The sequence below is a fragment of the Bos grunniens genome, chromosome 11 (assembly GCF_055505025.1).
Source record: "Bos grunniens cultivar Pamir isolate PY7600 chromosome 11, Bosgru_T2T1.0, whole genome shotgun sequence".
Lineage (NCBI taxonomy): Eukaryota > Metazoa > Chordata > Mammalia > Artiodactyla > Bovidae > Bos > Bos grunniens.
Genome location: NC_141175.1, coordinates 105,792,376 through 105,815,250, shown reverse-complemented (window position 1 = coordinate 105,815,250; position 22,875 = coordinate 105,792,376). Strand labels below are relative to the sequence as shown.

At 41.3% G+C, this 22,875-nt stretch overlaps 2 protein-coding genes across 13 annotated transcripts in view; both read left to right on the top strand.

Annotated features, from left to right (window-relative positions):
* The first annotated feature begins 255 nt into the window (after nt 1–255).
* Nucleotides 256–1,264, top strand: MTLN (mitoregulin). The gene is made up of 2 exons (XM_086328286.1): nt 256–572; nt 1,172–1,264. The coding sequence occupies exon 1, from the start codon at nt 265–267 to the stop codon at nt 433–435; it is 171 nt and encodes a 56-aa protein (XP_086184412.1). The 5' UTR covers nt 256–264; the 3' UTR covers nt 436–572; nt 1,172–1,264.
* A 4,113-nt stretch (nt 1,265–5,377) lies between these two features.
* Nucleotides 5,378–22,875, top strand: part of NPHP1 (nephrocystin 1) — a 64,573-nt gene continuing 47,075 nt past the window's right edge. For 7 of the 12 annotated variants that reach the window (XR_015137435.1, XR_015137436.1, XR_015137434.1 and 4 more), the window contains exons 1-4: nt 5,378–5,461; nt 11,396–11,469; nt 15,218–15,278; nt 16,363–16,487. Coding sequence is in view for 8 of the 12 variants with exons in the window: in XM_086328277.1 (XP_086184403.1) it covers nt 5,393–5,461; nt 11,396–11,469; nt 15,218–15,278; nt 16,363–16,487 (329 nt within the window). In the remaining 4 variants the exon portion in view is untranslated. Of the gene's footprint in view, nt 5,472–11,395; nt 11,470–15,217; nt 15,279–16,362; nt 16,488–22,875 lie in introns of all 12 variants that reach the window. The other 5 variants (XM_086328281.1, XM_086328279.1, XM_086328280.1 and 2 more) reach the window with 2 other exon arrangements.

The following is a 22,875-nucleotide window of genomic DNA, read 5'->3' as shown; positions in this document are numbered from 1 at the left end:
GTCTGACTCTTGCGACTCCATGGACTGTAGCCCACCAGGCTCCTCTGTCAGTGGGCTTTCCCAGGCAAGAATACTTGCCATTTCCTTCTCCAGGGGATCTTGCTGACCCCGGGATCGAACTCGGGTCTCTTGCATTGCAGGCGTATTCTCTACCAACCCGCGAGATTCAAGAGAGGCGCCGCAGGATGTGCCCCGCCCCTGAACGCGTTGGGTCGTTTGACCCCGCCGCCCCGCCGTAGCCGCGCTGCACGCCCTGGGTTCGCGATGGCGGACGTGTCCGAGAGGACGCTGCAGTTGTCTGTACTGGTGGCATTCGCCTCCGGAGTGCTCGTGGGCTGGCAGGCAAACCGGCTGCGGCGGCGCTATCTGGACTGGAGGAAGAAGAGGCTGCAAGATAAGCTAGCGGCGACGCAGAAGAAGCTGGATCTGGCCTGAGATCCCCGCCCTGTTGGTCCCCGCCGACTCCCGCGCGACCACCTCGAGGGCATCTACCCTGTCCCGTGCGGGGCCTCGGCCATAGCTAGGCCCGTCTCACGCCCTGCGCCCGCAGTGCCAGGCTTGTCTTGGAGTTGGTGAGCAGTATTTATAGCAGCGCTTTAAGGGGAGATTTTGGGGATAGACCAATATCTTGCGGCAAGAGGGTTTCAAGAGCCCCAGAAAGAGGAGAAAGTTCTGTTTTCCGTGGTAACGCACACTTTCGTTCCATAGTTTAGTTCCCTGCGCGTGTTTAACGGGACTGCCTTAACCACGTGCAAAGTCATTGCACCTTGACAACATTAAGCTTCAAAATGGAAAACACTCGAAAGAATAGAAAGAAAGAAGACGGACCGTGGAGGTGTTCTTACCATCCTTTTCTCTCCCTGATCAGTTTATATTTAAAAATATCTTTGATAGCATCATAGTACATCTTTGCATTCATGCTTTGTCATCTCCAGTCTAAATTCTTAGCTTTTTGGCAGGCTGGGAAAGTGGAAAGAACAGTGGCTTGTAAGTCAGGAGCTTTGAACCTAGTCTTGGCTTTTTCATTAGAGCTCTGTAAACTTTCAGGGTCTCAGTTTTCTTATCTGTAACACCAGATCTTGTTGGTCATGGTTTAACTAAACAGTAAAAATAATTGGAAGTTATCCATTACGTATTTCTAATTTTTATTTTTCTTTTATGTTTCCAACAGCTCACTGAAGATGGATATGGAGAACTGGAGAGAAATAATTCTCCTTGCACTTTATGAATCAATTTTATTTTTAAAATAAAAAATGTAAACGTATTTGAACCTTTTATTAAAAGGGAAAGGAGTATCAGTATCCTTGCATAAAGAGAGCTGGAGCCTCAAAACTGATAATTACTGTTTTTGATCACATACCTTGTTTTCTAAGGAATCTGTGCTAGTTCGTTGGTACAACTGCAAAGCAAAGTTGGTCTAGGAACCATTACCAGTCCCTTTGCTCAGCAGATTTGCTGGAGCCATTCTGGAAACCAAACAATTGTGTAAAAATACCTGAGGTTAGGGAATATATGTAAGACCTTTACGCTTCTGAGGGTGACAGCATACTCCAAGCACAAAGTATAAATTTTTATTGACAGAAATTTCTTTTGTATCGTTAACAGAACATACATGTAAAGGAGAAAACTCATTGAATAGAGCTTAGTGATAAATCCCAAATACAGTTGACCCTTGAACAACATGGGTTTGAATTGCAGAGATCCACTTACATGTAGATTTCTTTTTCAATAAATCTACATGTAAGTGAACCACTATCCATGGTTGGTTGAGTCCATGCATGTGGAAACATGGACAGCAATGATCAACTATGCCACTTGAGCATCCTTAGATTTTGGTGTCCGTGGCAACTCCTGGAAGCAGTCCTCCAATGGTACCAAGGGACAGCTGTGTCTAAAAATCAGGAGTGAGTGACCAGGTCCCTGTGTGCCAAGTTGCTTCAGTCATGTCTGACTCTTTGGGACCCCATGGATTGCAGCCCACCAGGCTCCTCCATCCATGGGATTTTCCAGGCAAGAGTACTGGAGTGGGGTGCCATTGCCTTCTCCGTGTTAGCCACTAGTTCTTCACTATGAGTGTCTCTCAAGCTGTTAAATTCTTTTTCATCTTTTTAAAAGTGAGCTCAGATCATTGGCGTAGGGGGAAGAGTTTGGGAATTGCATTTATAGGAATGACCCCCACGTGGGGAAATGTTATTACAAACCTCCATAAGAGATGTAAAAATGTAAAATTTTAACAGTTTCAGAGACTCGTAGTGGACTAGTTCTCCACTACAAGCCTCTCCCAAAGCTGTTAAATTCTTTTTCAGTAGCTCCTATGAGGAAGCCATACAAGGTCGATGTTCACTGTAACACTGTTACTCTTGGTTTTCATAAGGGCATTAAGGGATAACAATGGAGAAGCAATGACTAGCATTAAAGTGACTGCTGAGGGTTACAAGTAAAACAATGTAAGTTAAAAAAGAACATAGCTGAGTAATCGCATTCCTTACAGCATGGTGAATACTGAAGTGGTATTTCTCAAACTTGAATATGTGCATAAAGCCATGGAGTATTATTACAGTACACATTCTGATCTTGTAGTTCTGGGCTGAGGCCTGAGAAGAGGCATTTCTAACAGACTTACAGGTGGTGATGATGCCAATCCGAGACTCATAGGAAATGTTTGTCACTCTGAATAGGGTACAAAAGTGTATAAAATCTGTCATCTTTCCAGTGGAGGTAAACAAGAGTAATAAACTTTTTTTCATCCTTCCTCATTCCCCATACATGTACACATATATAAGCTGTTTATTTGTTTATTTTTACCAACATAGAACTGTACCATCTCAAAGGACCTGGCTTTTCAAGAGCCTTGTAGATGTAAGTGGAGAAGGTGATGGCACCCTACTCCAGTACTCTTGCCTGGAAAAATCCCATGGATGGAGGAGCCTGGTAGGCTGCAGTCCATGGGGTCGCTAAGAGTCGGACATGACTGAGCGACTTCACTTTCCACTTTCATGCATTGGAGAAGGAAATGGCAACCCACTCCAGTGTTCTTGCCTGGAGAATCCCAGGGACGGGGGAGCCTGGTGGGCTGCTGTCTCGAGTCGCACAGAGTCGGACACGACTGAAGCGACTTAGCAGAAGCAGAAATGACTCTGTAATTTTTCATTTTAAATATGGAGCTCCCTATAAAATAGAAAGTTGTCCTAATTTATTTAGAGACATATACGTAAAATAAATAAGGATTTCCTAAATGACAGATTGTTTTTAGTGCAGTTTTTTTTCTTTCTTACCTCTTACAAGATCATTAGAAGTACTGATTTGTCAGTCCATCTGAAAATACTTTATAACACTACCTCAGTTGTTGGATTTTTAATGGAAAAACTGGCTATTTAAGTGAATTTTAAGTATCAGGAGCCATCATGAAGAAGTTAATTAAAAATAAAGACAGGAGCTATAAATAAAGCAGAGCAACAGTAGGATAGTTGAGTCTACTAGAGTATGCCATACAATGAAATGTCAGAGAGCAATGAGGGAACAACCTACATGATGATACAGATGCATTGCACAAACAGGTTGAGTGAAAGAATCCATTATTCGTTCAAAAGGAAGACAAATTTTTACAGTTAGAAGTTGGGGTAGAGTTTACTTTTAGTGTAGGAGTGGAGGTGGACGAGGACTAGAAAAAAGGGAAGACTATTAGGATGTTGGATACCATCAGTATCCAAAACTGCTTGATGTTACATGGAGCTGTGTTCAACGTGAACATTAAGTGAGGTGGTTCTTGTCACTTTTCTGTTGAAGAAAGAACGCAAATAGCATGGCTCTTGGCCTGTGGGATTAACTTGTAAACCTGTATCAATGTGGTTCACCTTTTAAAAAGTGAGCTTCCATGTAGTGGGAAAAGTGAGCTTCCATGTAGTGGGAAGAGTTTGGGAATTGGATTTATAGGAATGAGTCCCACTTGGGGAAATGTTATTACAACCTCCCTGAGAGATGTAAAATGCAGCGCATAATCACGGTTTATAGACTTCCTGTAGAATGAACATCCCTAGACCATAGAACTCAGGATGCAAAAACTGCAATTAAGTGATACTCCAGCAATATCCCAAATAGCAAAGAATTAAATACTGCCTTTGTGAAGTGAGAGTATGCAGCAGCACGTATCCCGTATAAGCCATGTAAGAAAACTGTACAGTTCATTTAAGATTAAGAAGCTTCAAGTACCCTGGTGGCTCAGACAGCACAGAGTCCGCCTGCAATGCAGGAGGCCTGGGTTTGATCCCTGGGTGGGTAAGATCTGGAGAAGGGAATGGCAACTCTCCGGTATTCTTGCTTAGAGAATTTCATGGACAGAGAGGAGCCATGGGATCGCAAGAGTCCGACGCGACTGACTGATCGACTAACACAAGATTAGTTTAGCAAAACTGGTGCGTGCAGGCTCAGTCGCTTCAGTCGTAACCGACTCCGACCCTATGGACTGTAGCCCGCCAGGCTCCTCTGTCCAATGGATTCTCTAGGAAAGAATACTGGAGTGGGTTGCCGTACCCTCGTCCAGGAGATCTTCCCCACCCTGCTGGCTTCTGCATTGCCGGCGTTTTTTTTTTTTTTTTTAATGGCATTTTAAAATATTTTATTAATTTCTGCTTTATCTTTATTATTTCCTACTACTACTTTGTTTTTTCAATTTCATTTTATTTTTAAACTTTACAATATTGTATTAGTTTTGCCAAATATCGAAATGAATCCGCCACAGGTATACCCGCGTTCCCCATCCTGAACCCTCCTCCCTCCTCCCTCCCCTACCCTCCCTCTGGGTCGTCCCAGTGCACCAGCCCCAAGCATCCAGTACCATGCATCGAACCTGGACTGGCGACTCGTTTCACACATGATATTATACATGTTTCAATGCTATTCTCCCAAATCTCCCCACCCTCTCCCTCTCCCACAGAGTCCATAAGACTGTTCTATACATCGGTGTCTCTTTTGCTGTCTCGTACACAGGGTTATTGTTACCATCTTTCTAAATTCCATATATATGCGTTGGCGTGTTCTTTACCGCTGAGCCACTGGGGACTCCGAGCAACCCTGCAGGAATGTGGTATACTGAGTATTATGGGACTTGTAGTTTCGGACGTAGCGGCAAATTCTACCCCACCTCCACCCTAATCCTTTGGGACCGGCCAGGAAAAAATGACTTGCTGGGCAGTGAACCTGAGAAGCGAGCTCCGGCCCTGCGGGTTGAAGGAGCCGCTTCCTTAAGAAAGGACCAACCCCACACTCCTCCAGAATCAGCTTCCCAGCGGGCTGCAGGGCGCCGAGGCGGACGCGTAGTGATGGCGTCACGTCCCGGTGCAGCCGCCATGGTTTCCCTGGCGACCGGTGTGCTCTCCGCGCCTAGGCGACGGAGATGCTGGCGAGGCGGCAGCGCGACCCACTCCAGTCCTTGCAGCGCCGCAATCAGGAGCTGAAGCAACAGGTACCGTCTGGTGAGAGACCTGGGCTCTAGTGGCGGGCGAGCTCTGGGGCGCACCCTAACTCTGAGAGTCAACCCCAACGCAACCTTTCCAAGTTGTAACCTCCCCCACCCGCAACGTCCCGGGACCAAACCCTGATTCTACCCGCTCAACCCAACCCTGGGGAAGCTAGAAAATGGGGTCCTCGACTAAGTGCTGTCCTCCTCTCCCTCCACCCCACCTAACAGCTCCATCTGCAACCTAACAACTTTTCTATCCCATCTCACCTCCAAATCTAAACGAATAATAATTCCAACCATCTCTGCACTCAACATCACTTTCCTCCATTCTCCATGCTTCCTTGCCTTTATCTCTCATCCAGTGGAGGCTCTTGGGTGTTTTTACTTCCCATGAAGCCAAGCCAAATATGCATCAAGGAATAATATATAAGAAAAATATTCAGTTCAGTTCAGTCCGACTCTTTGCGACCCCATGAATCGCAGCACGCCAGGCCTCCCTGTCCATCACCAGCTCCCGGAGTTCACTCAGACTCACGTCCATTGAGTCAGTGATGCCATCCAGCCATCTCATCCTCTGTCGTCCCCTTCTCCTCCTGCCCCCAATCCCTCCCAGCATCAGAGTCTTTTCCAATGAGTCAACTCTTCACATGAGGTGGCCAAAGTACTGGAGTTTCAGCTTTAGCATCATTCCTTCCAAAGGAATCCCAGGCCTGATCTCCTTCAGAATGGACTGGTTGGATCTCCTTGCAGTCCAAGGGACTCTCAAGAGTCTTCTCCAACACCACAGTTCAAAAGCATCAATTCTTTGGCGCTCAGCTTTCTTCATAGACCAGCTCTCACATCCATACATGACCACTGGAAAAGCCATAGCCTTGACTAGACGGACCTTTGTTGGCAAAGTAGTGTCTCTGCTTTTGAATATGCTATCTAGGTTGGTCATAACTTTCCTTCCAAGAAGTAAGCGTCTTTTAATTTCATGGCTGCAGTCACCATCTGCAGTGATTTTGGAGCCCCCCAAAATAAAGTCTGACACTGTTTCCACTGTTTCCCCAACTATTTCCCATGAAGTGATGGGACCAGATGCCATGATCTTCGTTTTCTGAATGTTGAGCTTTAAGCCAACTTTTTCACTCTCCTCTTTCACTTTCATCAAGAGGCTTTTTAGTTCCTCTTCACTTTCTGCCATAAGGGTGGTGTCATCTGCATATCTGAGGTTATTGATACTTCTCCTGGCAATCTTGACTCCAGCTTGTGCTTCTTCCAGTCCAGCATTTCTCATGATGTACTCTGCATATAAGTTAAATAAGCAAGGTGACAATATACAGCCTTGACGTACTCCTTTTCCTATTTGGAACCAGTTTGTTGTTCCATGTCCAGTTCTAACTGTTGCTTCCTGACCTGCATACAGGTTTCTCAAGAGGCAATTCAGGTGGTCTGGTATTCCCATCTCTTTCAGAATTTTCCACAGTTTATTGTGACCCACACTGTCAAAGGCTTTGGCATAGTCAATAAAGCAGACATAGGTGTTTTTCTGGAACTCTCTTGCTTTTTCAGTGATTCAGCGGATGTTGGCAATTTGATCTCTGGTTCCTCTGCCTTTTCTAAAACCAGCTTGAACATCTGGAAGTTCACGGTTCACGTATTGCTGAAGCCTGGCTTGGAGAATTTTGAGCATTACTTTACTAGCGTGTGAGATGAGTGCAATTGTGCGGTAGTTTGAACATTGTTTGGCATTGCCTTTCTTTGGGATTGGAATGAAAACTGACCTTTTCCAGTCCTGCAGCCACTGCTGAGTTTTCCAAATTTGCTGGCATATTGAGTGCAGCAGTTTCACAGCATCATCTTCCAGGATTTGAAATAGCTCAACTGGAATTCCATCACCTCCACTAGCTTTGTTCGTAGTGATGCCTTCTAAGGCCCACTTGACTTCACATTCCAGGATGTCTGGCTCTAGCTGAGTGATCACACCATTGTGATGATCTTGGTCGTGAAGATCAAAGCCTTCCTCAGCGATCAATGCAAAGAAATAGAGGAAAACAACAGAATGGGAAAGACTAGACATCTCTTCAAGAAAATTAGAGATACCAAAGGAACATTTCATGCAAAGATGGGCTCAATAAAGGACAGAAATGGTATGGACCTAACAGAAGCAGAAGATATTAAGAAGAGGTGGCAGGAATACACAGAAGAAAAATGTTAAGACCTGACAAATGAGCAAAGGACATGAACTGAAGAAGAAATACTGGTCACATAAACATGAGAAAAGTTGACTTCTAAGATGAGCAATTGCAAAGGAAATAAGATACCACAAACACTTAAAAAATCTTGATGCTGAGTACTGGGGAGGCTGTGATGAAACAGGCACTTTTACTGCTCCAGGGTATAAGGCACAGCATTTCTGGAAAGCACCTTGACAAGATGTAGAAGATATTTATGCTCCTAGGCTGTGTAATTGCATTTCCAGGAGGAAGCACAAGCTGGAATCAAGATTTCTGGGAGAAATATCCATAATCTCAGATATGCAGATGACACCACCCTTATGGCAGACAGTGAAGAAGAACTAAAGAGCCTCTTGATAAAAGTGAAAGAGGAGAGTGAAAACGTTGGCTTAAAGCTCAACATTCAGAAAACTAAGATCATGGCATCCGGTCCCATCACTTCATGGCAGATAGATGGGGGAACAGTGGAAACAGTGGCTGACTTTATTTTTCTGGGCTCCAAAATCACTGCAGATGGTGACTGCAAGCCATGAAATTAAAAGACGCCTACTCCTTGGAAGGAAAGTTATGACCAACCTAGACAGCATATTAAAAAGCATAGACATTACTTTGCCAACAAAGGTCTGTCTAATCAAGGCTATGGTTTTTCCAGTGATCACGTATGGATGTGAGAGTTGGACTGTGAAGAAAGCTGAGCACCGAAGAATTGATGCTTTTGAACTGTGGTGTTGGAGAAGACTCTTGAGAGTCCCTTAGACTGCAAGGAGATCCAACCAGTCCATCCTAAAGGAGATCAGTCCCGGGTGTTCATTGGAAGGACTGATGTTGAAGCTGAATCTCCAATACTTTGGCTACCTGATGCGAAGAGCTGAGTCATTTAAAAGACCCTGATGCTGGGAAAGATTGAGAGCAGGAGGAGAAGGGGATGACAGAGGATGATATGGTTGGATGGCATCATCGACTTGCTGGACATAGGTTTGGGTGGACTCCGGGAGTTGGTGATGCACAAGGAGGCCTGGCGTGCTGCAGTTCATGGGATCCCAAAGAGTCAGACATGACTGAGCGACTGAAGTGATCTGTTAATATTACCAAGTATTATTTCCATTAAATAAAATGATTTTATAATCTTTAGCAGACAAAAGACGGAGAAGGCAGTGGCACCCCACTCCAGTACTCTTGCCTGGAAAATCCCATGGACGGAGGAGCCTGGTGGGCTGCAGTCCATGGGGTCGCTGAGGGTCAGACATGACTGCGTGACTTCACTTTCACTTTTCACTTTCATGCATTGGAGTAGGAAATGGCAAACCACTCCAGTGTTCTTGCCTTGAGAATCCCAGGGACAGGGGAGCCTGGTGGGCTGCCGTCTATGGGGTCGCACAGAGTCGGACACGACTGAAGCAACTTAGCAGCAGCAGCAGCAGACAAAGGATGTACTGAATGTTCATATTTTATCCAGTTTTGGACTTGCATTTAAAAAGTGCAAAAGATTGGGTGGATAAATATTTCTTAAGGAACTCTATTGGAATTATAGTGGTACAACAAAATAGAATACTTTTCTGGTGGAAATAAAAATAAAAGCTGATGAGACACTGACTTAAGCTGAGCTTTGGCCAGATGCTTTATATTGTATTGAATTTTAAATTTAGTGGGATATTAACAGAACCAGGAAAAGTTGTAGAAGGAAGCCACAACAATTGTTACTGATACAAAGATGAAACAAAACAATCACCAGGGTTATTGAAGCTGGAACCCAGTTGGCTCCTGAGCCTTTTGATACCCTGTGTGTCTGGGAAGGGCTCTGTGATATTGTGGGGTCCTTCTTCCCTGACCCCATAAAGGATGTGCTGCTGCTCATGCTCAGTTGTGTCTGACTTTTCGGGACCCCATGGACTGTAGCCCACCAGGCTCCTCTGTCCGTGGAATTCTCCAGGCAAGAGTACTAGAGTGTTTTGCCATTTCCTTCTCCAGAGGATCTTCCCAACCCAGGGATCGAATCCATGTCTCCTACATTGGCAGGCAGATTCTTTACTGTCTGAGCCACCAGGGAAGCCTCCACAGAGGACACGTGAAGCAAAAAATGGCACAGACTTCCACCCTGTTGTCCATGGGACAAGTTACGAAGGACCCGTCTGGGTTATGCCTGTGATGACTGACTGTCACTATGTGTGTAAATGGTGTAAATAACAGATGCAGAATGGCAAGAGTAGAGAATTTTTATTTTTGTCAGTCACTTTATCTTTTCCACATCTATAGAACCCAAAAGATGTATGTGCCTCTTTTGTGGGTATGTTGGCAAAGTTACAGGTAGTATTTGGAAATTGCTAAGTCACAGTATAAGATATAAGAATGAGGATAAGAGAGAAAAAAACTTTTGGTTTATTCATACAGGGAGTATTACTCAGCAATAAGAAAGAATAAACTGACGATACACACAGCAGTGTATATGGAAGTATACTTCTGATATGGAAGTATCTCAGAAACATGCTGTGTGAAATGATCACACAAAAGAGTACATTCTGGGAACTTTCTGGAGTAATAGTAATTTTCTGTAGGTTGGTAGGGGTTTGGATTACATGTCACTTGCCAGAACTTAGCAAATACAGTCTTAAGATGAAATGTGTATTTCATTGTATGTAAAACTCACACCAAATACTGAAGTCTAGTTAGTGATACCCATGACGTATTGTTTAAGGGAAAATATACTGATGATTGTAATTTTCTTTGTAATATGTAAAAAATTAGATGGGTTGATGAATAGATGGATCAAAAAAGTATAGTAAAATACTAATGGTCGAATCCAGGTGGTGGGTGTATGGATGTTCACTGTACGATTCTTTCAGCTTTACTGTGTGTTTCAAAGTGTTCATTATAAAATATTTGCGGAAAAATTACAATTTTATGTCCTAAGGTTATATGTGAAGAGGAACTAAAAAGCCTCTTGATGAAAGTGAAAGTGGAGAGTGAAAAAGTTGGCTTAAAGCTCAACATTCAGAAAACGATGATCATGGTATACGGTCCCATCACTTCATGGGAAATAGATGGGGAAACAGTGGAAACAGTGTCAGACTTTATTTTTTTGGGCTCCAAAATCACTGCAGATGGTGACTGCAGCCATGAAATTAAAAAATGCTTACTCCTTGGAAGGAAAGTTATGACCAACCTAGATAGCATATTCAAAAGCAGAGACATTACTTTGCCAACAAAGGTCCGTCTAGTAAATGCTATGGTTTTTCCTGTGGTCATTTATGGATGTGAGAGTTGGACTGTGAAGAAGGCTGAGTGCCGAAGAATTGATGCTTTTGAACTGTGGTGTTCAGAAGACTCTTGAGAGTCCCTTGGACTGCAAGGAGATCCAACCAGTCCATTCTGAAGGAGATCAGCCCTGGGATTCCTTTGGAAGGAATGATGCTAAAGCTGAAACTCCAGTACTTTGGCCACCTCATGTGAAGAGTTGACTCATTGGAAAAGACTCTGATGCTGGGAGGGATTGGGGGCAGGAGGAGAAGGGGACGACAGAGGATGAGATGGCTGGATGGCATCACTGACTCGATGGCTGTGAGTCTGAGTGAACTCCGGGAGCTGGTGATGGACAGGGAGGCCTGGCGTGCTGCAATTCATGGGGTCGCAAAGAGTCGGGCACAACTGAGCGACTGAACTGAACTGGAGGTTATATGGTATTTAACAATGTGATATTTTAGACAGTCTCCATTTATTGTAGGTCGATGGGTTGCTTTTTGAGAGTCGACTGAAAGGAGCTCTAGAAGCAGGTAAAAGGAGAGATATGTACCAAAGGTAAAGTATACTAAGTTATGTAAGCTTTGTAGAGGCTGTACTTAGATTTCAATGAGCAGTATTTACAGCATAGAAATTGAGGCACTATATTTTTTAAATTAATACAATTTCTGAAAAGACAGTAATAATAGGAAATAATATTGAGGTAAAAATGAATGAAATTTTTCAAAAGTATTTTGGAATATTTCTTACAGTTATCTATGTCAACCAAGCCTAAATATTGGAATAAGGTTAAATAGAGGATGACAAATGTTAAAAAGAAGTATCTTACATTTATTTTGTACTTTTGTACATACCAGACAGTGTGGTCCGCATTCTAAGAATTTTTTCTTAATTAACTTTCATAATAACATCTGAAAGTTGCTGAAAGTTAGTGAGCTACTCATTAATATAGATGAGAAAATTAAGGTTTACAGTGATTAATTAATATGTCTAATATTACTCAGCTGTAAAACATCAAAGTGGGAAGGCAATAAAAATGTTTTAAAGCCAACAAGAAATGCATAATTTATTTATTGAAGTACAGTTGATTCATTAATATGATGTGTTAGTTTCTGGCCTAAGGCAGTGATTCAGTTATAAATATATATATATTCTTTTCAACTCTTTTCCGTTATAGTTTATCACAGGATATTGGATAGAGTTCCCTGTGCTGCACCATAGGACCTTGTTTATCCATCTGCTATCTAATAGCTTTCGTCTGCTAATCCCACAGTCCCAATCCGCCCTCTCCTCCCCTCCCCGCTCTTGGCAGCCGCCAGTCTGCTGTCTTCGTTTGTGATTCTGCCTCTGTTTCCTAGAGAGGTTTATTTGTGTCATATTTTAGATTTTACACGTAAGTGATACCACATCAGGCAGTGTTTGTCTTTCTCTTTCTGACTTACCTCAGTTACTGTGATAATCCAGGGCCGTACATGTTGCTGCAAATGGCCTTCTTTTATTCTTTTGAGCGGCTGAGTCGTATTTCGTTATATTAACACGCGTGTGCCGCACCTGCTGTATCCAGTCACCTTTTAATGGATGTTTAGGTTGTGTCCACGTCTTGGCTGTTGCAGACAGTGCCGCTGTGAGCATGCGGTGTATCTTTCCGAGTTCGAGTTCTCTTCAGATGCATACCCAGGAGTAGGATTGCTGGATCAATAGGCCAGCTCTACTTTTAGTTTTTTTGAGGAACCTCCATACTGTTTTCCTCCGTGGCTTCACCAATGTATATTCCTACCAACAGTGTCGGAGGCTCCGCCTTTGCCCCACACCCTCTCCCGCGTTTGTTTTCTTACAGACTTTTTGATGATGCCCATTCCGACCCGTGTGAGGTGATACCTCATTGTATTTTTGATTTGCATTTCTCTAGTAATTAGCCATGTTGAGCATCTTTTCACGTGCCTGCTGGCGATCTGTGTGTCGTTTTTGGAGGAATGTCTGCTTATGTCTTCTGCCCAGTTTTTGACTGAGTGGTTGTGGTTTTGTTGCAGTTGTTGTTGTTGAGTTGTGTGAGCTGTGTGTATATTTTGGAAATTAAGCCCTTTTGGTCGCATTGTTTGCAAATATTTTCTCCCAGTTCATATGTTATCTTTTCACTTTGTTTATGGTTTCCTTTGCTGTGCAAAAGCTTATAAGTTTGATTGGGTTCCATTTGTTTATTTTCGCTTTTATTTTCTATTGCCTTGGTGTTATTAGACTGACCTAAGAAAACATTGGTATGGTTTATGTCAGAGAATGTTTTGCCTGTATTCTTTTCTAGGAGTTTTATGGTGTCGTGTCATATTTAAGTCTTTAAGCCATTTTGAGTTTATGTCTGTGTTTGGTGTGAGGGTGAGTTCCAACTTCATTGATTTACATGTGCTGTCCAGCTTTCCCAGCACCACTTGCTGAAGAGACTGTCTTTTCTTCATTGTATATTCTTGCCTTCTTTGTCAAAGGTTAAGTGACTTCAGGTGTGTGGGTTTATGTCTCGGTTCTCTATTCTGTTGCACTGATCTCTGCCTGTTTTTGTGCCAGTACCATGCTGTTTTGATTATTGTAGTTTTGTACTATTGTCTGAAATCTGGAAGGGCTATGCCTCTATCTTTGTTCTTTTTCCTCAGGGTTGCTTTGGCAATTGTGATTCTGTATAAATTTTAAGATTATTGGTTCTAGTTCTGTGAAAAATACCATGGGTAATTTGATAGGGATTACATGAAATCTGTAGATTGCTTTGGATAGTATGGCCACTTTAATAATAATAATCCTTCCAATTCAAGAACCTGGAATTTCCAGGTGGCTCAGTGGTAAAGAATCCACCTGCCAGTGCAGGAGTCACAGGAGACGCAGATTCCATCCTTGGGTCAGGAAGGTCCCCTGGAAGAAGAAATGGCAACCCACTCCGGTGTTTTTGCTGAAAAAATCTCATGGGTCCTGGCAGGCTACAGTCCATGGGGTTGCAAAGAGTTGGGCATAACTGAGCAGCCAAGCGTGTACACACTCCAAGAACATGGATCATCTTCCCATTTCTCTGAATTATCTTTAGTTTCCTTTATCATTGTTTTATAGTTCTCGGCATATGTCTTTCACCTCCTTAGTCATTTATTCCTAAGTATTTTATTTTTTTAATTTTATTGAAGTATAGTTGATTTACACTGTTGTGTTCATTTCTTCTCACAGCAAAGTGACTCAGTGTCACACACACACACACACACACACACTCTTTTTCACATTCTTTTCTGTTACAGTCTGCCACTGGGCATTGACTGCAGCTCTCTCTGCTGTACAGTAGAACCTTATTGTTCATCCATCCTATGTATAATAGTTTGCCAAACCCCCAGTCCTTCCCTCCCCTCATCCCTTGTCAGCCACAAGTCTGTTTTCTATATCTGTGAGTCTGTTTCTGTATCATAGATATGTTGACTTGTATTGTAGATTACACAGAGTATTTTATTTTATTTTTTGATGCAATTTTTAAAGGAATTATTATTTTTACTTTCTGATATTTCATTTTTAGGATAAAGAAATGCAACCAATTTCTGCCTGTGAATCTTGTATCCTGCTACTTTGCTGAATTTATCAGTTATAGTAGTTTTTGTGTGGAGTCTTTAGGGTTTTCTATATATAGTATCATGTAATTTGCATACTCTTCTCTTCCAAGTTGAATACCTTTTATTTCTTTTTATTACCTGATTGCTATGACTAGGACTTCCAGTACTATGTTGGAGTGGTGAGAGTGGGCATCCTTGTCTTGTTCCAGATTTTAGCAGGATGGCTTTCAGCTTTTCAGCGTTGAGTATTATATTGGCTATGGGTTTGTCATAAGTAGCTTTTATTATGTTGAGATGTGTTCCCTCTACACCTGCTTTGGTAAACATTTTTATAATGAATGGATGTTGAATTTTATCAAATGCTTTTTCTGCATTTGTTGAGATGATCACATAGTTTTTGTCTCTTCTTTCTTTGATGAGGCGTATCATATTGTCTTCTGGGCTGAATCGTGGGTTTATGGAATTTTAGAGCTATGGAAGCAGTTAAAAGTCCAGTGCTTTCCTTGTTTTAGAATTAGGAGACTGAAGCCCAGAGTCACTTGTCTTCTGAGTTTTGATTATCTGAGGATCATCCAAGCTAATGAGTGGAAAGACACTTACATATGAGTTTTTAAACATCATTCATACAATAGAAATTTCCTTGCCTGCTTAAAGATTGAACATATGATTTTATAAAATAGCTTTTTTGGTTATGACAATTAAAAAATCAACATTTTTCTTTCTTTTTGAAAATTTAGATGTATCCAGTTAAAACAGGCAATAGATGAAAATAAAAATGCTCTTCAAAAATTAAAAAAAGTAAGTATTATAGTTGATCACATTATTTTTTAAAAAAATATCTGTTTTTACCTGAATATTTTATTACGTGGGAGTTCCTACCCCTAGAGTGGGTAGGTTCCTGGGTTCATATAAGTGTTGAAGTGTGAACCAGGGCCCCAAATACTGATAAAAGTTCAGCTGTGATGAACTCACCCAGCACTGAGGACTCAGAAGAACTTGGAAGAAGCTCTTTTTATTATTGCATTGTGTAAGTTTTATGTTTTACAGTTTAAATTTGTTTTCATTTTAATCACACTGTGGGGAAGTAGATTATCTGGCCCAGAGGGTACGAGGTAGAGAAGCTTCCTGAATCACAGCAGCTGTTCTGAGATCGGTGACTCTGCAGAAATGGGGGGAACTAGAAATTTCTCTTGGCAATTCCATCAGGATCTCCTCTTTTAATATGAGCCTGAACTTGAGCAAAGTGTTCAGGGCCAGAGACTCAGAGAACATGTAGGGTGGGAGGCGTGTAGAGGTGGTCGCCCTGCCAGTGTGTGAGTCTCCTCTACTCAGACAGCACTTAGGGTGGAAGCTGCGCAGGAGTCGTCGCCTTGCCTGTGAGTGAGTCTCCTTTACTGCATTGGAGACAGGTGGTTTCTAAGCATCTCTTCCGAATTTCTCCAGTGATGAAACACTGTAATTCAGGAGACTGACCGACCCTAAATTGGAAAACCTAACTACTGGGGCTTGCAAAGGTGAAGCAGTTTTCCCAGTGTCTCACTGCCAGGAGGCGACTGAGCCTGGACTTGGCACCTGTCCTTTTAACTCCAAAGCCAGTCCTCCGTCTGGAACTGTCCCTTACTGGCTGTAGAGGGTCTGCAATACCTAGCAACAAAACAAAACAAAAATAATTGGAGGCATAACTTTATTATGCCATTTGATTCACGTTCCAGCATAATCTACATTTCTTTTAAACTTCTTTATCTAAGATAGGCATAGTCTCATATTGATATTTGCTTTGTCTTATATCACTTATTGAAGTTTTTTTTTTCTATTACAATAAATGTAATAAAAACGGAATTTTTTTTTTTTTTTAGTGAAGTAGACTTATATTCTCTCATAGGCTGATGAACCTGCACCTGTGGGAAATTATTATCAGAAGAAAGAAGAGGAGCACAATCTTTTGGATAAGCTTACCCACCAACTGCAGGAGCTTGCTGTGTCCATAAGCAGAGAAAATGTCACTGAGTATGAGCCCTTTCTTTCTTTCTTCCTTTCAAATATTATATCACCAACAGTTTAAATGTTTTATTCTATTAATTTGCATATAGATAAAACTGTAACAGTATCATCTGTCAACAGTTACTTATTGTATATAGAAGAAAGTGTGAACTTCCAGGAGACATGTAAAGCAGTAGAAGCCATAATCTCTCAAGTAATTCATAAGCTAGTTGGGGGAGCAAAACAGAGATGTGAAAAGCTCAATCAACAGACGTTAGAAAGTAAGGGTCATGCCTTTAATGTCAGGGTTAATGTGTAGAAACAAAATTATCTGAATTATCTATTTGCTTATTTCCTTCTTTTATAAATATTCTTTTAAAAATGGAAGCAGAAACATGCATTCTTTTCCTGATGGAGTGTATGTTAGTAATAGGCTTTGTAAAGTGGAAAGAAAACTTGACGGTATAAACAAACTCAATTCATAGGGAGATAAAAAGGGAAAAGTCAACTATTTAGACTCTTCAAATGCTGTTCCCATACTTTTACACTGTATTCTGTGGGAAAAAACACTAAAGAATATATTATTAGAAGGTTTCTAGAATTTCCATTGATGTCCAGTGCTGAGAATGACTAAGTGGCTGGCATTGGACTTAACCTTCCTACCAAAAAAACGCTGCGGAATCTGGACAAAATGTACAAAATGGCTGTCTGAACTCACTGAACATCCGCTGAGCAGTGCTGATATCCTTAATACAGAGAGACGCAAGAGGTGACTCCTGTATTCACCCAGACCCTCTCCCTGGCGATAGTTTACGGGCTGTGTGTAATGCAGGAAGGTAGATCCCAGACAGGAAGCAGCAGTCTCTCTGGGTTCCAGAGATCAAATTCTGGAGTTGCTGGGACCTAGTGGTCCAGTGGTTAAGACTTTACCTTCCAGTGCAGGAAGCTGAGATCCCACATGCCTTGGGCCCAAAACATAAAACATAAACAATATTGTAACAGTTTCAATAAAAACTTTAAAAATGATCCCCATAAAAAAAGAAAAGGTCTTAAAAGTTCTGGAGTTGCTGAGGCTCCTGGGACATGTAGGGAGAGGGAAAAGACTTGCAGAGAGACAACTCCAGAAATCTGAGGGGACTCCTGGGCTACACAGAGCTTGAATCCAGAAGGCCTGGCAGAAAGCACCTGCTGGGAGACTGAGAGCTTAAAAGATTCTGGAGGTCACAGAATCCTAGAAAAATGTAGGGGTTTATACAACCCAGCTAGAGTAGAGAGACCTTGGTGAGTGTTGCATGCATCTGGCTAGAGAGCACGTAAGACCCATGTGTAGGAGTGAGGAGTACAGAGTACACCCTAATATTCAAAACTGATCATGGAATACAGACAAAACTGAAGGAAATCTTTCCCAACCAAACCTAAAACCAGACCTTAACAGGAAAAAGACAACAGGACAAAATTAACTACTCATTAAAGGATGACAGCATAATCCAGAGTCTCTAATTATGTTGTCCACAATGTGCAGTAATTATTAAAAATAATGACTAGAAATGCAAAAAAAAGTAGGGGAAAATAAATAATAGATAATTAAGCAGTGACAGTCAATAAAAACAGACCCAGATCCAAACTAGGTAGTAGAGTAGTCTGACTAGGATTTTTAAACAATATGATTAATATGTTAAAGAAAATAGAAGAAAAGATGGATGAAATGGGGGGAAAAAAGAATATTTTAAGAGAATTCAAGTGTAGAAAATAATCAAATGAACATTCTACAACTGTAAAATATAATACCTGATAGAATAATGGCTGAGAGCTTTCTAAGTCTGATTCAATATATAGCTTCAAAAAGGTAGAAAATGTCTTATAATAAAGAGAAAAAATAATCAGTGGAAACCTAGGTGACCTAGATGTGAAAATTAGCACATCAGAACTATCAAAGAACTATGTTCAGTGTGTTAAGGAATTTGTTGGAGAGATAGGCAGATTGGTTGATGAGAGAGGATCTTAAGGAGAGAAATGAAAACTAATACAGACCAACATGGAAACTCTGAACCTAAAAAACACAGTATATAATTTTTTTTTAACTTGGTGGTTTGACAGATAGCTAGATACAGTAGAGGAAAAGATTAGCAAACCCAAACACTGAGCAATGAAAAACTCTCAAACTCGTGCACAAAAAGGAAAAAAGAATGGGAAGAACGGAACACAGGAATGGTTAAGGACATGGCCAAAAGCTGCAACCCATGTGCAGCTGAAGTTCCAGAAGGCGCGGGGAGAGAGGATGGGGCACAGGAAATCTGTAAATAAAATTTTAGTTGAGAATTTTTTTTAAATTATTGATTCAGTGATCCAAGAACCTCAGACAACCCCAAACAATAAATATATAGAAAGTACACATAGGTGTGTCAGTGAAACTGCTGAAAAGTAAACATAATGGAAAATCATAAAAGCAGCCAGGGGAATAAACATGTACAGGCAAACAATTCAAATTAAAGTTGACATCTTGTGAGGAAAAAATACAGGTCAGAGGATAATGCAGGGATATCATAAAAGAATTGAAAGGAAAAAAAAATCTGTCAACCCAGAATTCTGTGTAGAGCAAAAATATCTTTTAGAAATTAAAGTGGAATGAAGACATTTTCAGACAAACAAAAGCTGAGGAAATCTGTCAGACAAGAACTGAGGAATTTGCTATAGGAAGTCCTTCAGGCTAGAAGGAAATAATCCCATGTGAAAACTTGGATCGGCAAAAAGGAGTGAAAAGCCCTGGTATGTGGGTAAACAGAAAAGACTATTTTTCTTCTCTAAATGTCTTTTTAAAAAACACTTGATTGTGTAAAGCAAAATGTAAATTTGAGAATTGATAATATACAGTCAGTTTTCATTATTTGCAGTAGTTATACCCCACAAAATTGCTGCAGACCCTGAATAGTGAATACTGCCCTGTAGCTTCTAGGAGAAGGTAGGTTCCTATGAAGCAGTGAACAAAATGTTTTTTGTCAACTGAGTAATATACGTCCTTGTTTTTTGTGTGTTTTGGTGTAAAGATACCTTATTTAATATATATTATTGATTCATTAATATTGAACTCAGCGAACAGCCCTGTAATTTATGCCTGAAGAAATCTAATAATAACACACTAATTTTCTCCATTAGGCACATCACAGCTTTCTTCTGCTTGGGACCACTACATAGCATTTCAGCACTGTGTTTGGGGGCCATTTAAGATAGCATAAATGGGTTGCAAGTAAAAGATTGGAAAAAGATATTCCATGCTTACCCTAACCAAAACAAAGGTGATGCAGGTACAGTAATATCAGGTGAAATAGACTTTAAGGTCAAAACTAATTTAATAGATTAAGACATTTTATAGTAATAAAAGGACCGATTCACTAGGAAGAAATTACCCTTAATGTGTAGGTTCCTAATAGCTGCTTTACAACATAGAAAGCAAAAATTGCCAGCACTACAGGGAAGCTGACAATATAATCCACAAACCTTAACCCCCTAATTAAAAATGTATTTGTAGAACACTGTATCCCACTAGGTAATACATGTCTCTTCCAAGTGCATATACAACATTAACCAAAATGAATCATAATGGACCATAAAGCAATTGTCAACAAATGTCAAAGGATTGAAATCATGCAGCAATTTTGGTGACTTGGAATTACATTAAAACTCAATGACAATCCAAAACTAATACAATGGTGAATGTCAATTATATCTCAGTTAAAGAAAAAAAAACTCAAATGACAGAGAAATAAATAAAAATCTCCAAATGTTTGCAAATTAAATCACATACTTCTGGGACTTCCCTGGTAGCTCAGTGGTTAAGAATCTGCCGTGCAACACAGGGGATGTGGGATTAATTCCTGGTCAGGGAACTAAGGTTTCATATGTAACTACTGAGCTCCAGAGCCCATGTGCCTCAACAAAAGGTCCTGTGTAGCATGACAAAGTATTCCATGTGCCTAAACTAAGACCCAGTACAGCCAAATAAATAGATAATTTAAAAAGAATCACATACTTCTATATAACCTAAAGATCAAAGAAAATATTACAGTGGACAGCTAAATATTTTGAATGATAATCAAAATGCAGTTGTGGGCTGCCGCTAGAGCAGCGCTTAGAGGGGAATTCATGGCTCTCAGTGCAACAGTTAGAAAAGAAGAAAAGTTGAAAATCATCTACTAGAACTTCACTGCAAACCCCGGAAAGCGGAAGCTGCAGCCCGGCTGCACCGTGGTCTGCGGAGCTGCTGCTTCCCAGGTCTGGGTCGGCTGAGTCACGGCCCGGCCCGGCCTTTATTTAAAAAAAAAAAAAAAAAAAAAAAAGAAAATCATCTACTAAAGTTTCCAACTGAAGAAGCCAGAAAAAGAACAGCAAATGAAACCCAAGGAAAATAGAAATAAGGAAATACTAAAAATAAGAGAGAAAACTGGATAATAAACTGACATATAGTAGATAAAATCAATAAGTGAAAAGTTAGTTCTTTAGAAAAAGTAATTAAATGAGTAAATTCCTAGCAAGACTGATCAAGAAAAGAGAAAGAGGGAAAACACTAGCAAAAAACAAGGATGAAAACTCACCACTCAGAGCCGACAGAAATTTGAAAGATACTGTGAAGATGCTATGAAAAACTTTATGCCGATAAATTTGAAAATACAGATGAAATAAGTTCCTTGAAAAATAAAATATACTCAAATTGACAGAAGATGAATAGAAAATCTTAATAATCCTACCGAAATGTCTACTAAAGAAGTTGAATGTATAATTAAAACCCTTTCCACAGAATAAATCCTCAGGTTGTTTCACTGACACAAACTTCTGCAATGATTGAGTAAGACGTAGCACAAGTATTATGAAATCTTTCCAGAGACTAGAAAAAGAAACATTTCCAAATCATTTTATGAGCATTATGAAAAGTGAAAGTGTCAGTCGCTCAGTTGTGTCCAACTCTTTGTGACCCCTTGGACAGTAGCCCGTCAGGCTTCTCTGTCCATGGGATTTCCCAGGCAAGAATACTGGAGTGGGGTGCCATTTCCTTCTCCAGGGGATCTTCCCGACCCAGGGATTGAACCCTGGTCTCCCGCATTGCAGGCAGACGCTTTAACCTCTGAGCCACCAGGGAAGCCCACATCACGACTAAGTGGGATTCATTCTAGAATGCAAGGTTAATTCAGTGTTTACTTTTACTCATTTGGCTGTGCCGGGGCTTATTACGGCACTCAGGGAGCTCTGATCTTCCCTGTGGTGTGCTCTTAGTGCAGCATGTGATATCTATTAATAGTTCCCCCAACTGGGATCAAACCTCAGCACCCTGCATTGGGAACATCAGGCAAGTCCCTGCAAGATTAGATTAACATTGAAAAAATCAGTAATTGAAATTTACTGTATTAGCATAATAAAAAAGAGTCATTTGGCTAGTTTTATGGTTAGCACTGTCTATTTGCTTCAAAGTATTGTTAGTCACTCTCCTGTCCATTGTGTCCGTCTTGTCCAGACTCTTTGAGACCCCACGAACTGTATCCCACCAGGCTTCTCTGTCCATGGAATTCTCCAGGCAAGAATACTGGAGTGGTTGCCATGCCCTCCTCCAAGGGATCTTCCTGACCCAGGGATTGAACCCAAGTCTCCTATGTCTCCTGTACTGGCAAGCGGGTGGGTTCTTTACCACTGGTGCCACCTGGGAAACCCTGTCCTTTTCTACTTCGCCCAAAACTCTGTCTCCAGGATTCCGTTTGGCACGGATACACAGAGAAGCTGAGCTTCAGGCTTCCTTAGTTTATACTATTTCATGCCTCACTTTTAATAACCATCTTTGTGTTTAGCCTTTCTTTCAGTCTCCATGGAGCGTGATCATCTTTCTCAGAGCAGGTCAGATCACACCCTTCCCTGCCTTCATTTTTAGGGAGCACCTTCAAGATAAAGCTCACATGGGCTGCATTTTGCTCATCTCTTTTCCACCTCATCTCTTGCTCATTTCTCCCAGACCTCTTCCTACCATTCATGAGCTACCTGAGGTTCCCTCTTTTCCAGCCTTCTTCCTCCACTCTTTTCCCTACCTCTTTACCCACCCCGCCCTTTACCTGATTAATTTCAGCTCATCCATCAAGTCCTAATTCTGAGCCTTTCCTGATCTCCACCCGTGCAGTCTTGGTTGGGTGCCCATCTTGTGTATTTCCTTAGCACGCTGTGTTTACCTCTACTGCAGTATCTGTTGAACTATCTTGTAAGTATCCATCTGCTAGATTGCCTCATTGTTCTCCTGGAGGACAGAGGATTGTCTGATTTACCTTTGTTTCTACTGTGTCTGACATGGAAACTGACAGGTGACGTCATGAGTATCATCACTGCCAACTTTTGTTGAGAACTTGCTGTGGTCAGACACCGTTGTAAACACTTGGCAAGTCTG